Below are 16,123 nucleotides of genomic sequence, written 5' to 3' on the forward strand. Positions count from 1 at the left end.
TCACTACAGCCCGCGTCGAGAAAGCCGGCGTTAGATAAGGCCAAAAACCCATGCGAAAACAACGCGAAATACCGCAATATTCAGACTTGGCTTGTCGCTAACGGTAGGGTCGTATTTGCAACTATTAAAATAGTGGTTGTTTTAATGTCCAAATAGGTTAATTTTTAGAGCGTAACTGTCGATGAAGAAAATTATTGTGCTAATGAAAAAAAAAATTACAATCAAAATAACTTCTGCCTAGTATGTAAGCTGGCAAAAACTTTGATTAATAACGTTGTTTTTTTTTCCGCGAAATATTTAATAACCAGCACTTCAAAGAGAATCTGGGTTTATACCGCAGTTAACTCATTGCTTAAACAACTTGCACGTGCTTTTTTGCGAGATGGTATCACCATTGAAAATTATCAGCCCTCTGACAAGGTCTTTTAAAACACTGAATTGTTCATGAGAGCGTTGTTTAGAAACGAGAATCGATATCAAATTATTTCGGTAATTCTTGATACTGACAGCTTCTTTTGGATCCAACATTGAATTAAAATGAAAATGGAAGAAAGCATCGCATGAAATTTTATTTAGGTGCAGTTGCTGATCTCTAAAGTACGGCGGTTTTAACAAATATAAATGTTCACCAAGTTTCTATTCCTTGTGGGACTTTGCAGAGTGTTTAATTGTTTCGCCTTTTTTCTTCACATCTGTCCCTCATTTAGATATTGGGACAACTTTATCTCAACTAATGCGTTCATTATATTTAGAAATTTACTTTTTTTAAGACAATGATATTAAATGAGTCTGCTCAGTACAAGAGATAAAATTTGCGTCTAGGATTCTGTTTCCTTCTCGGCTGAAACGAACTCATGAGCTGCCTCATAGCCTCATTTTTTCCTTCTTCTAATTTGAACCTTGTTACCTTTTGTTCGCTATTCTGCTTTCCTTTCGGTTTGATGGTTGACATTAAAAGAACAGATCAGAATGATAATGCATTTGCGGAAATGCATTCACGTTAGAGATTTTCATAAAATTGGCCTTCTAATCCACCGAGATTTCACAATGAAAACCTTTTTCATAGATTTATCTCTTTCCTCCGATGAATACTCCAAAATACCCTACCGAACAGCCGCGCACTGTGCTCCCCCATAGTCAAAAGTCCAAATATTTACCTTATTTTGAAAACCAAACAGTTGCAGAGTAATCTTTCCTTGTTTGCGATCGATTTTGTCTCCTAAGACAACAAAAAGGGTCGCGTTCTATTGATATATACGACATAAGTTTCGCTCTGTGAGGTGAGCTTAGACACTTCAACATAAAAAGACCGGAATAAGAAAAGTTAGGGCGTCCTGGGGTCTTTAAAGAGTAAAAGAGTAAACACGCTTTAAACAGAGGCCGTGAATTAATACGCGTCTACGATTTTTGGGCATATGCGCTGAGCGGTAACGTGCAAACCATCTTGATTCCGTGGCTGCGTTTTGTTTATCACGTTGAAAGCAAAGCATGTGCATTTAAAAGTGTGAATCTACGCCTTAGCGAGAACTTCAATAAATAATAATAATTGTGTTACTTTGTAATAACCCCTGCATTGTGAGAACCTCTGAGGATTGCTATCAAGTAACAGCTTTCGTCTTTGGACGGCGAAATGAAAAGATTGTAGCTTCGATAAGTAACATTGGTGAAGAATTCGCGGAGGAATTTCCTGTAGGAAAAGGAAAAGTTCTTCTTGTTTTCCAGTGCAGATAGAAAGAATAAAAAGTAAATAAAATAATTGCAATGAAAATTGTGACCTTTAATAGCATCCTTACAATGCACACGTAAACATTACCGCAAGGAAAGCTTGTGGCTTAGAAAAGCGTCACAGAATCTAGCTTTTTGGCTTGTCTTCGCCGGGAATCCGCGTTTAATGATTAAAATTTCGGATAAGAATCAGAAATCATAAATTTTTTAAACTGGTCGATTTGAAAACCAGGTACGAATCGCGGAAAAAATCCAATAAAATGTATTCAGTTTAGTTCAAAAGTTAATTCAGACATTAAAATACCTTTAACAGGCATTTTTCATCGCTTAGTTCCCAGTAGGGATACTCACTAAAAATAGTTTGGTAATTTATATTAGATTGTTTAACAACAACAAAACCAATCTTATCGCGGGCGATAGCAAAAATTCACTCCCTGCTATTAACTTGTTGTCTTTGCTAACATCTGGAGCGATCACGTATTATTCAAATGAGGTTTATAAATGAACGAGAAAGGTCTTCATTTGGCATTACAGCGTTGGCCTCTTTACAGTGCGTTAAAGTTAAAGTTACGAAGATCACAGTGACCTGCTAAAAAATCTCATCAAAACGCTGATTTAACTTCAAACTTGTCTTTTCGACTCGTAAGGTAATTTAGACGCTTTTTATATGATGCTAAATACTTATTAAGATGTAATCCCAGTTTTTATAAAGTCTAGATCTTTCAGGTTGTAGTTACACTTGAGCTTTCACCACCCTATCTTAGAAGAAGAAAGAAACCGTTGAAACTCGGTAACATATCTTTGACGTCTAAATTTTCAATTCGTATGCATGCAGTTACTGAAGCAATCCTAACTACCAATTTTTGAAAATAAGGCTTTACGTCTCAGAGAAAAGCTGCACTGCAGGATCAGAAGTCAACTGAACATTGTTTTCCGGAGTCAAGATAAATTTGGCAAATATTTCTGTTGATTTTTTCAATAAGTGAGTTTGAAAACAAACAAAGTGCAAATGTTTGTACCTTCTTAGTTATTTCTTAGCTTTTGTTTTGAGCCAGTTCAGTGGTTAGAGAGAAAACTCGGCTCCGGGAAGGCCAGAGCAAAATCAAAGATCGCAAAATCTGATGAGTAGAAGAGCTATTTATTCCATATTATTATACCAATAATTTGGCGCTTTTGTATAATTTTAACGCTGCTTTCTATATTCGAACAATTGATTAAAAAAATTGTTTCCCATTATCTTTAAGTCAGCTGGACATGCTCGGGTTGCGTTTTTATTTTCTGGCATTCACCAAAGCCAAAAAGAAGAAAAAAAACTCACTTGATCAAATAAAACTTTAAATTAAATAACTAGAAATAGCATTAAAGTTTACGTGAAATCAAGGTAAAGCAGTTTTCCAATGGCTTAAAATTTGGGGAAAATCCTTGTTAGGAACAGATTGTAAAGTTTCCGGCAATTAAAAAATGACACAGCAATAATTTGCTATCTTTTTTTTCGCTGGTGGATATTAAACCAATCAGAACTACTATTCTAACTATAGGAAATCCAAGTCTATTGAAATTTCTTTTTTAATAACGGAAGCAATTCATATTGAGTACGATATATTTTGCTGTTTTAGATCCAGAACTACATTAACCAGGCCGCTTTGATGTTTGTTGCTCTTTGTAGCATCCACGACATATGTAGATTTAATATAGTTAATTAAAAGAATATAAATTGAACCTTATTCACGAAGCAGTACTGATTTTCACATTATATTTTATTTTCTTAAGTATTTTTCAAAGCTATTTTTTCTCTTGCATATCTTTTTCGAGCGTATTTCTGCTTAAAAACTATTAATTTTCAGAGTCTTTCTGTAACGATATTTATCCAATATTATTTGAAGCGCTTTCCATATATCAGATATGACTGAAATTTAAATAACACTTATATCAAATGAGCGGATAATACGGTTGCCGACTGTGGGCCTGAAATGTCAACCGACGACAACGCCAGGAAAATTGAGCTTGTTCATAAATCTTTCATCTATGCTGCTTTATTCATGAGGAAAAAGGTTTTCCAAATTTTCTCTTTGAACCCAGGTTCTGCCGTGTTCTCAAGATTCTGATAGAACACGTGACCCTTTAAACATCTCATCCAAGCGTATGTTATGCAGATAACAGGTTATTGTTAAACAGTAGGAAGGTTTTCGTTGTTCAATTTTGTTCAAACCGCGTTGCGTTTTCATCTTTCAGCTTGTATTTGTAAATGATGGAATACGCTGATTCCTCTGTGTATTTTCCATTTACATTTACTCAACAAGACATCGACAATGTTCTTTACGGATACATTCGCACTCCAGAAAAAACAAACAATGGATTTGCATTGTCTGGAATCTACATCAACGCACCAAACAGTGGTAAGCATGCGCAGGTGACTCTTCATGATTGGTTAATGGGGAGGGCTGGTTGAACATTTGAATAAGTAGCGGTTAATGATTAACATAAGAAAACAGTGGTTTTAATAAGTTGACCGAGTTTACCTTGCCGCAATTTTTTAATGAAATGTTAATGTTGTTAATTTTGCCTTCGTTTGCTGTGACATTGGTCTGGAAAACTGGCATCTCATCGCATTCTAAAACATATATAGTTTTGCTGGAGACAATTGATTGATTCTGCTATATTTCCACGAATTAAGCATTTGCATGAGAAACCGCTAAACTTCTGAGGCTAAAGATGTGACATCTGACAAAATCTTTTCAATTGAAGAAATCCAGTGGAACCCATGGCTTGCCAACATTTCTCAAGTACATCAAGAAACAACCACGTGCCACCCCATGCCATATATGGAGTTGTTTCATGAAGAGCTGTACGTTCAAAACTTACCTGAGACTGTAAAAATTGTGGAGACAGTTTTACCGACTGGAAGACACAGAGCAGTGTTTTGTGGCCAGCGGAGGATTTCCAAAGGAACACGGTTTGGTCCGTACACGGGGAGTATTGTTTTACCGCTGGATTTGAGATCACTGGAAAAGAACTGCGTCTGGGAGGTAATTTGCATAAAGGTCATTTTCACATGACGCCATGGTGACCAAATTGGTTACCAAAACGAAAGAACAGCGGTCATATTGATGTCCAAAGAACACAGCACTGTCAGCACTAAGTTTACTTCAGAATGAATAGATTTGTAGACGCCGATATGCGTGTTTACTTGGTTTTTTTCAGATTTGATGATATTTTTATCACTTTAGACTGTAACAAAGCTAAATAAGAGAACTCGAATTCTTTTATAAAACTGAATTTTATCCAATGAGTCCATCCAAATCTAACTATTCTGCATTGATGGAGCATTTTGTCAGTAAAAGTGAAAGCTTACAGTCTTTCGTATTTGTTAATATTTCAGATATTTCAAGACGGAGAATTGACACATTATGTAGACGGAGCAGGCGACCAAACAAACTGGATGAAATACGTCAATTGTGCAAGGCACGAGGCCGAGCAGAACTTGGTACTCATTCAAGAAGATGGAGAGCTGTTTTATGAAGTCTCCAAGGACATTGCTGAAGGAAGCGAACTTTTGGTTTGGTATGGGGATAGCTACCTTAAATATATGGGTATTCCCATCACCATGAAAACCAAAATGACCAAGATGGACAATGAAGGAGGAATCGGTACGGAATTAGGCTTGTATTTTATCATTCAAGTAACATTTAAAGGAAGTTTAAAGGAAGTTTTTCAGCCGGTCACAAGTTTGTTGGGAAAATGGTTGAGTTTGACCTTATGGACTCTTCAGCGAATCCCTGACCTCGTAATAAGAAAAAAAAGAGGAAACAGCTACAATTTTCAATTTCTTTCTTTCCTTCCCGAAAACTGATTTCAAGAAAGGCTTAAATCTATTCCTGATAATATGTCTGTTTGAATTCACTCTGCGCGCTGTCAGCACTAGCCACATTATTTCAGTAAGAAACTATGGGGCGGGAGTAAACAACGTGAGAGACTGATCTTGATATATGTCCCTTATACTAAAGGTGATAATCAACAGGTTATTTTTAGAATCAGGGTACCTGCTCCTCAGTTATTATAGTTTCCTGTACCCCGCATGAGATGTTCCCGCAGGCAAAATTCGTGACATAGGTTGAAAATTCCAGAGACCATTACACAATCTCTGCAAACGGAAGTGAGCTATAATTTACTGACGGAGGACTTCATAGCGATGATGTTTCTGTGTGAATCTAGTCCTCGCTTGATTAGACTTAATCTAGTTGACTGTGAGCTTATTTCAATCTCATTTTCCATCAGGTGGAGACAGCTTTGCTTGTGACCGTTGTGGTAAAGTTTTCGCCTACAAATATTACCGTGACAAGCACCTCAAGTACACACGATGTGTCGACCAAGGTGACCGGAAGTACCCATGCCACCTATGCAACCGCTCCTTCGAAAAGCGTGACCGTCTTCGCATACATATCTTGCATGTCCATGAAAAACACAGACCTCATCAATGCAATCAGTGTGGCAAGCGGTTTTCACAGTCCTCGAGCTTAAACAAGCATTTAAGGGTACACAGTGGGGAAAGGCCGTATAAGTGTCCCTATTGTATCAAGGCGTTCACTGCGTCATCCATTCTACGGACCCACATCCGACAACACAGCGGAGAAAAGCCATTTAAATGCCGACATTGTGGCAAAGCGTTCGCCTCCCATGCAGCTCATGATAGTCACGTGAGACGCACGCATACCAAAGAGAAGCCTTGCATTTGTGAATTCTGCGGCAAAGCGTTTGCGCAGTCGTATGAACTTAAATTTCACATGAACATGCACACAGGTGAGAAACCATACACCTGTGAAAAATGTGGCCGAGGATTTTCAAGCCCTTCGTCTCGTGATCGCCATCGATCAAATTTTGATTGCACCACTCGGAAAAACCGAGCTCCGAAGATGATGCGAAAGGGTTCCGAAGGAAATGAGAGTGACTTGAATGGCGCAGACGCAGACGGGTTTATAGCCGAGGAGGAACAAGTTAAATAACTTCTGCTACTTATCTAGTAGCTTACAATTTCAAATATCCGGCAAAATTCATAAGATTTGAAATTTTTTCAAACGGGTGTAAAGTTTATCAATTCATGCTTGAAATAAGAAACTATCTATTTCGAGCTGTCAGTGACAGAATTGTCACCTGGTTGCACGCCGCGCAACCTCCAGACGGTTGGGTAAAAAAGAACTGAGAGAGACAACAACAGAAAAAGCAGACATTATAATAAAAAGAGCTGAAGTACAGAAGACTGTTTGAAGCTAACATTTTTTCAATTATTTATTTATCCATTTATTAATAACAATTTAATAGGTAATTTAAATGGAAATCAAACAGAACTAAAGGTCAAGCCACCTTAACCCCAAATAAAAACAGAAAATCGTGTTAACTAGTAAAACAGAATATAAATATGCCTTGGTTCCTTCACCAAGGAAACCTTATTCAATCCTCTCAAAGTTTTAATCAAAATTACATTAAAAACTGAAAATTTTCGGAAGAAATGCATTACACATGGCATGATTGTCTCTTCCCTCTTGCTTCCTACATGAGCGATTGTTAGTCAGCGGTGCTCGCTTTTCTAATTGTCGGGCAAAGTAGTTTTAAGCGTTCTCTTTGCCTGAACTTCATCTACTAAATAATTGATTGTCATTTCCAAAAAATCAGCAAAAGAGAAAGAAAAATCAAGTTATGATAATCAAACGATTGTTATTCGAATCGTCTTTCAAAACCAGATATGTTTTTAACGGGTTGCTTTGAGAGAGTTGGCGCGAAAGTCATGACGTCATGTTTCCATTTAAAAATGTGACCAAGCTAATCTATTATCCAGTCGGATAATTTTTTGCTTTTAAAGTAAATTCTATCTACCGATTGAATCACCACTGTTCAAGAAGGATTAACTCACTCAAATCATTATTAGACTCCTGATATCTTGTCTGTCAGCGAGGTAATAATATTACAATTTCTTAGGTATATCTTAAGTATTTCAGTGACATGAAAGCGTCACGCTGTCAGGACGTCAACCATTTACATCCTGACATCAGTTCTCCATACTGTTTTACAGAAATTTACTGGGGTGCTGAAAAGGAGAATTTGTCTATCAGTCAAGAGCCACTTTAGTTGGTGATCATCTCCTTTATTCTCGTTACTTTGATGTTTTGGTTCAGTGGTTAGATTAGATGCTAGTCACTCTTAGGTCAATGGGTTAACACAATCAGCGACTAAGAGTTTGGTTTTTGAAGCGCATCAAAAAATTTATAATCGAGGACGAACTAGAAAAAACCCAAGGAGTCAGCTTGTACTAATACCATTGAGGAAGGAGGAATAGTATCTTTATTTGATCCGCCTTTAACAGGTTACATCGAACAATGTGCTTTTATGTGGCCGACATCTATTACCCGCTCAATACTAAGACCCTCTGAATTTGTAACTCTAATTTAAGTTGACTAGCTTTGGCTGATCTTGTTTGCGATATCCCTTTAAGCGAAAGGACACATCATTTTATTTAATTCTTAATGCCTTTCGTTAAATCCTTTTTTTATACTCCACCATAAGTGCCTATTCTATATTTGGTTTAGGTTGCAACAAATCTCTTGGCATTAAATTGAAAGTATTTGAATGAGAAAAGCAAACACTTAGCATGTACTTTATTACCAAAGTCACTATTTTAGTGCAATATGAACTTAGACTTACCACACATTAAGATAAGTTAAGCGTTGAAGTAAACCTTAAAATTTGGTTAATCCGTCAATTTTGCGCTTATAGATAAAGTCTTATAATTGGTTGGGGAATATCATGAATTTTTTGAGGGCAATCACTCTAAGCCTAACCTTTTAAATTATTTAATTTTTTATGAGCAGAAACTAATTCTAAGGCTTCAAATAAATAAAGATCAGAGGTATGGAAATATAAAAGTTAAAGAGCAGAAAAAGAACCTGTTCTTCAGTCTCGTTATTAGCTGAGGCATAATAGTATACACTTCTTGAAAGCAATCAATTTAGGTCAACTCTTTTGAATTAGAGGTTATGCAACAAAATTATCCCCACGGCGTGTAAATAAATAAAGCTCAGGTGTATGAAGTTATCAAAGGTTAGGGAGTAGAGGACAAGACAGGAGAGGCGTAGAGGAAATCCTTTTGAGGTTAGCATAGTTCGTATGGGACTACGTCCATCTGAATCCTTTTCATGGCCTTGATTTTATAGCAGTGACAAAGCTTTGCTTTTTCATGATTTCAAATGATGTATCTCCAAATTAAGGATCAATTTATCGTACTTAATATATTTGCTTCTTTCTGGTTCAGTTGCGTTCTTCGAGACGATCGTCATTTTTTCTATACAAGATTTCTCACATAGTTGCGAAAAAGGTCGGAATGGTTTTACAGCCTAATTTTTATGCGAAATTTCTAAAGAAAAAAATTATTTTTTGATAAATTTTCAGTGAGCTACAGAGAACTTGAAAACGTTCTCGAAGATTCAGCTAAGCCATAAACATCTCACCTAAAGATAGCAAAGATATCTTTGAAAGAAAGATATTCTCATAATCCAGCAGGGTAAATAATCTGATCGAATTTTTCGGAAGTGAAGATGAACTGCTATCACGAATAAAAAAATGGTACTTGCATTGTAGGGAGTTGTGGTTACAGAGAAACTTTTGCTATTTTTGTCTTTCTAACGTTTTACTTTAAAATAATTTATTCAGAAAGAATCATCAAAAGAATGAAGATCTCTTTAGCCCTAACTTATGTCATTCTGATCACCCTGCTTTCTGTGCAACAAACGACCTCTTTCATTCGCCATGGAAGAGATGAAATAACAGAACGCTTTCGACTCGTCGAGAATCAATGGCCCGCTAAAGATCTAGACCAAGCTGTCCCACATCGTAAGTACATCATCAAGTCTAATAGCTGTTATCTGTTCGATAATAATATTTGCTTTTTCAAGGTGAAAAACTAATAACATCTTTCCTTGTGGTTTTAATTTTTTGAATTGGAGATAAAATTTTGAGACGGCAATGCTTTCTGGGCCGACTACAGCATTAGCGATGAAATATGCAAAGAAAAATCATATGCTTATCTCTGCGAGTTTTTCCAAATTTTCTGTGTATCCACAGTAATGGGATGTCTCTATTTTCAGTAACACTTTTCGTTAATAAAACGTCAAGGTTCCGTTTGTAAATTGATAACCATACTAATATCCTCCACCTCAAGCAGAAAATACTAACAACGGCCGAGGCTGAATAGTGACTAATGGCTCTTTCATAAGATTACACCTAGTTAACAAGATTCAGATATCATGCATTTTATTTTTTCTCTTTTCTTCTTTATTGGCAGAATTGGGGAAAAACCCTCTGTGGAGGAGACGTTACTAACAATGAAACCGAAAACAACCGCTTTAAAATGTTTTATCAATGATGAAAATAAAATTTCTGCACTTAACAGACGCAGTTTGAAATAAATATATCATCCAAGATGCAAGAACGCAATTGCTCCGAAAACAGTGATCACACTGACTCTGACAACAAGCACACTGCAGGTGTCTAGGCTCAAATACTCCCTCTCTTTTGACCGTAGTAGTCACGTGACAGAGCTGAGGAGGGACAAGATAGTAGGTATTATAACATGTAATAGAGAACACAGCCAATCAAAATACAGTAAAAGCGTTTATCTGTCCGACGGTAGAACACCCGACCTTCCCATCGTGCACAACGATCATACTCCCAAAGAAATTTAGCAAGCAGCGCCATCACAGCTTACTTCGAGTGGTTGACAATAACATCTCAATTTTTTGTGCATTCTTAGTATTCTTTATTTTGATTATTTTGCTTCAACAATTTGAATAACGTTGTTTAGATCGTTGACAATGAAAAGCTAATTCAAAGTCATTCCACAGAAGTCTGCGAGTATGTTGATCGATCGTGATGGCCTGAATTTTTCTTTGAAAGGGCATAAAAAATTCTTGCCACACTTCTCGCCGTATACCATGAAATATCTCCCTTTTTATCTATTTTTCTTGGTATAAACGCTTATCTTAATGCTTGTATGAATACCAAGGGAAATACAAGGGATTTGTGGGCGGTTCTAAAGTAGTCTAAGAAAAGGTTTTGCATAACTAGCAAATTGTATGAATCTTTGATACCGATATTAAATCTGAGGTAATTCTCCTTTTCAATCACATGCTGCTTTTATTACCCACGTGGACGGCCCGACAAGTTTCGTGTTCGTTCGTAGCCAAAATATCAAGCAATGCCAGATTTGATGTCGCGTCAGACCTAAGAAATTGAGTCAGACTGCCGCCTTCGACCTCTAAGGGGCAACTTAATCATTCAACCTTTGATCTCCTTTGACAAGAAGTGACAGATAACGCTTTCAGGATTATGCAAGGATCACTGCATTTCCACTTTAAGCTTCTCTGTTGATGAATTTACAGAATAACATTTGCATACATAGCACTTTTCCAAAGAAGACGTGTCTGTTTGTTGAAGTTAATAATTTGCAAATTTGCAATATTTTCATCAATTTGCACCCTTTATTTCTTCACAATGGTAAAAATTCATGCTTGACTACTATGGTCATGAGAGCTTTTATGATAGACATTCAGCAAAGAGGCCGCTATCACTATCATTTGCGATAAGAATGTCTAAGATAGGAAAAAGACAAAAACAGGCCAGGTGCTGTTTTGAATAAACATCGAAGTTATTTCAACAAAAATCAAATAAGTTTTTTTCATTTTTCAAAAAACCATGTTATAAATATTGAAAATAACGAAATAGTTTTTTGGAAATGAATTTTAATAGACCATTTCCGAGTTTCCTTTTATGAGAAAGGGATTTTACTCATACGTAAAGCCGTCCATTATTATGCAAATCAGAGTCATTTAGTCGAGCGAAAAGATTTGCACCCTCACTCGCTTCACATGAACCGTACCCACTTCAACGGCGACACTAAAATAGTGTTTATAGATCTATTCTTGAGCTCAAATTGGGTTTTAATATCTTTACAAATGGACGAAAATATGTTAAAACATTAAGTCCATCGCCAACGATCTTGAGCAGTCCGTTTGGAAGTTGACCTGTCTGCATTGTCGTGAATTAATGATAAAGAAGACAGGTCATATTGCTCTTGGTTTTGGATGCGATTTAGATAGTGTTTCTCCTGCTTGGAATTTTTCTCTCTGACACTCAGTCGCGGAAGTCGATCCTTGTAAGTATAGATCCTTACTGCTTGTCAAATTTGTTGTGTGTACGACATATTATCACCCCGAAAATGTGTAGAAAACGATCGGACTCGAGTTTAATCTTTAAAGGTACGCGCAATAAGTAATAGTTAAAAGGGGATGCAACTTAATTTTTTGTTGATATCCACGTTAAGAAAAATATCTTTAATATTCTTTATCCTTGCGCCGTCTGCCTTAATCAGACTTTAACAATAAGGAAAGTTATGTGATAACTGAGGCTACACCTAGGAAAAATTTAAAATATTTTAATTTGTGTCAACAGTCGGGTCGGCTAATGTCTCAAGAGCTTTTGAGGATGGATTTACGTAAATAAACCTGTCCTCCCTTAGGCTTGAAACAATTTGTGCGAGTTGGCCGCAAAAATTAGGAAAAGACGCGTTGCATTAAAAAGATTGTTTTTGTTAGTTTTTATCAATACTTTGTTTATTTGTGTCTTGCTGTTGCTCTATCTGTTCGTTTGTTTATTTTTTTTATCTTGTTTGTCTTTTTTGCTCTATGCCAGAGTATTTAATTCCTTCCTTCATGTAAGTAAGACCTTGAAAGAAGCATTTTTTCGGTCTGATTAATATTAATAGATTGAAGTTGTTGTTTTTGGTTTTTCGAGCAGAAAGTAGAATGGCTGGCAGAAATTTCCTGAAAGGAGTAAAAGCCTACCAACATTTTACCAAATTGATGTTCAGGTTCACCTGTTTTAGTTTCACAGTGTCGAATACTAGTCGAAAAAATCCATGTTTTCTCTAGACAGAAAAAGCCTTTTTTTCACCATTGGGAAAATGTCACGAAGAAGGGTTGCGATGATTTTGGAAATGAACTGTTACCCCCACGGAGCTCTTTAAAGTCCTTTGTTTTATGTTAATTTAGATAACTTTTGAGACCTGTTATGGAACAAAAACTACCATTAAGAGAACAATGGATTCCGTAATCTTGCGATAAAAAATTTTCCCGCTTCATTTAGAACTTCCGTCACAAAAAGCATTTTCTTAGAGCTGAAAATTAAATTTCTATGTAATTGCAATTCAGCTCGTGAAATAGTGCACTCAAGGAACATTTCCAACATTAACTCTTTAAAACCGTGAAATATAGATTAGATGCACCTATTCACTTGCCAAAAGCAAATAAAACCATTCTAGTGGTATGTTTCGGTCAGCTTGAGAGCTTTTATTAGTTTTTTCATCCTAATTTCTTGAGCTCAAGGGAGGCGATAACCCTGAGAATAGACAAACAGCAACACAGATGTTACTAAAAGCGAAAAACAAACAACGCAGAACACAGAATATTACTTGGAGGCTTTGTGTTGACTGAGCAGGCTATTAGCTGTCTTTGGCACTGTTATTATAAATAATAGCCTCGGTGTACGCTGGTGATATTTTCTGTTGGAGTTTTCCTTCCTCTCATTACTGGTGAGTACACAGCAACACTACCCTACACAATCCTCATTTTAAGGAAAATTTCTAGAAGCATATTGGAATTTTTGTCGCTAATGATTCTGAAAATAATGCTGAAAATAGCGAAGAAATTCCCATTTTTCTTTTCGTTACTAAATCAGCACTCATCAAAATGGAAAGCTCTTGAAGAACGTCATTCTATCTCGCACAGACTTTTGATCATTTAAAAGATTGAAAATTTTTTTTTACAGTGAGCAATCTTACAGCCTATCGGCTGTTAACATATTTTTCATATTTTTCAATGAAAACTCGATGATATGAAAACAACAGTTTCTAAAAGAGGGCTGACAAAAAATAGAACTTAGTTTTTGTAGGTGTGACTGAACATATTTACACAAAGGCGTTTCTGGAAGTTGAAATTTCTGACATTATGAATCACTTTGCTGGAAACGAATGGTCAAAGAAAAAAGAAATTTTGAGTTTAAAAGCAGAATTTCAAGGTGTTTTTTTCTTTCACAATCGGACGTATTGGCGAAAAAATTATAAATAGCAATTACTGTTGAAGTCAACACACGGCTGTTATTGACGAACGAGGAGGTTAAATTGGAGATTTTTTATGATTGTGACAGTTCAAATGAATTTTATATTCACTTTTGACAAGTGAATCAAACTGTTGAACTAAAAGTTAACATTTAATTAAATTTATCACACTAGGAAACATAATTGTAGTATTGTCCTGAAGGATTGCCTTGGGTTACCAAGATGTAAACGAAACAATTTTAAAAAGTTTTGTTGCCTAATTCACTCACTGTGGTGAGATTCGGTTCATTTGAAACGTTTAGATTGGTCTTGGTTCACCTCTTTATCGTCCTTAATGATAAATGATTTTCTAAACACTTTTTGTAGAACAAACATAGCTCCCAAAACCTTTCAAGCTTGTTTATTTTTCTGCTTTCTTAACATATCCGGCCATGCAAGTAAATTTAGAGACTTCGCTAACGGCTCTGAAAAAATGAAAGAAAAAATATAAAATGGCGGACCAAAGTAGATTGATCTCGAGTCTCAGTTAGATTTGTGATGTCATCTAGCCTTGATATTGGGATCATTGTCTCTAAAATTGCAGCATATGTGTGAAAATAAGTTTGGATGCATATGATTATGAGATCCTCCAAAGCTGTTGCGGATAAAATTATTCACTTGAGTGTGTTTTTGAGTTTCTTTTGTACTATCCATTCAGAATCTGATGCACACCTGCACGATGATGTCACAAATGTTGGGTTTAGCTGTTGGACTTCTCTTTTTCCAGAGAAAGGTATTCAGTTGCAATGGAAATTGCTCCTGCAACAACTCCATGGTGTATTGCACAAATGTAACCTTGGCGACAGTTCCATCGAATCCTTTGTCAGATGTCAATGATGAGCAGCCTGAAACTGATAATGTATTGACAAGTAAAAACGTTTCTTCTCCAAAAATTAGTATTGCTTCGTCGTCATCTCCATCTCTCTTCGAGGAAAGCATTATTCTACAAAGTTTCATCTTCATTCTCAGTATCTCAGCTGTCCTGGTTAACACTTTAACTATGACCGTGATTTTTTCTAAATACCAGCTTAGGTCTCTCAGTACTATGTACTTAGCTGGACATGTCGCAGTCTGTGATCTCTTGATTGCACTTTATTTATTGGTTGCTGTCATTCATACTGCCGTCCTCTCCATTGTAGTTGAGGAAACAGAGCAACACTATGATATTTGGTGGAGATTTATCTGCCCGCTGATAATTTCAATTCGTTCCATCGGGCAACTCGTGGAGCCAGTTGTTTTGTTCTTCTTGACGTTAGATCGCTACAGACGCATAGTAAACCTTTCAAAGCCTCCTCTGCGCCACAGATCTTTCTCCATAGCAACTAAATTGCTATGGTTTTCTGCAGTTGTTGTTGTTTTTGCAAGTTTATCCACGCTGATTGGAAAACAAAGCTTCTCTGGAGCTTTATGCTCACGAGTCGACACATCGGGGAAATCTATTGACTCTTACGTAGAGAGAGCACTAATTGCAAGTAGCTCTATATTGTTCATTACGTGCTGTGGCATGTACCTGCGGATATACAGAGTGGTAAAAAACCAGAATCAGCGGATGAGAACACAAGCTTATTTACGAGTGTCTAAAGTAATATTTGTCCTCATGTTGAGCACTCTTGTGTTATGGTTCGTTCCCGCCATGGTGGTGGCTTCAATCGGACGTCAGGACTCCATGAGAGAAACTAGACAGCTGATAATCTTGTCTTCATTCACAATAAACTCGCTGGTTAATCCTTTGATTTATGTGTTTAGAGAAAAGAAATTCCAACGAGTTGCCTTCTCCTGGTTAAATCGCACATCTTCAAAAAGAAGAGGAATACTTGGCGTCAATAAGGTAACCTCCTTAAGAAATGCTGCTGTGATAAATGAAAATGATGTAACAAACTTTGGAAATAGCAAAATGACAGAGCAAGTTTTCACCACTTCACTCTAAAAATAAAACCAAACTGATAAATAACGAGCATTTTCTAATATTTATCCACAGGAGTAAAAGACAAAATTTACAAAAAGGCTCCGTGCAGATTGAGAACTATCTCAGGTTGACTTGCAAACCTGTTGAACTCTATCCATTAAATTAGATTAATTTGTAACCACAAATGTGTACAATTTATACTTTACAATAAACTTGAGTGTCCCTTTGTCAAAGGCTTGAGAAAAAATAACACTGTAATTTGTTTACGCAGCACGTTATGGGTTTTCAACCTTGGA

At 36.4% G+C, this 16,123-nt stretch overlaps 2 protein-coding genes across 2 annotated transcripts; both read left to right on the top strand.

The window, feature by feature from the left end:
* The first annotated feature begins 2,211 nt into the window (after positions 1-2,211).
* LOC113678278 (PR domain zinc finger protein 14) lies at positions 2,212-7,229 on the top strand. The gene is made up of 5 exons (XM_027195156.2): positions 2,212-2,372; positions 3,958-4,121; positions 4,471-4,751; positions 5,105-5,372; positions 6,001-7,229. Exons 2-5 carry the CDS (start codon positions 3,971-3,973, stop codon positions 6,723-6,725), a joined length of 1,425 nt encoding a protein of 474 aa, XP_027050957.2. The 5' UTR covers positions 2,212-2,372; positions 3,958-3,970; the 3' UTR covers positions 6,726-7,229.
* Positions 7,230-14,585: 7,356 nt separating this feature from the next.
* Positions 14,586-16,060, top strand: LOC113678290 (putative glycoprotein hormone G protein-coupled receptor). Its single transcript, XM_027195169.2, has one exon. The coding sequence runs from the start codon at positions 14,586-14,588 to the stop codon at positions 15,846-15,848; it is 1,263 nt and encodes a 420-aa protein (XP_027050970.2). The 3' UTR covers positions 15,849-16,060.
* The last annotated feature ends 63 nt before the right edge of the window (positions 16,061-16,123 follow it).

This window comes from Pocillopora damicornis, chromosome 11, assembly GCF_964200805.1.
Source record: "Pocillopora damicornis chromosome 11, jaPocDami1.2, whole genome shotgun sequence".
Taxonomy (NCBI): Eukaryota; Metazoa; Cnidaria; class Anthozoa; order Scleractinia; family Pocilloporidae; genus Pocillopora; species Pocillopora damicornis.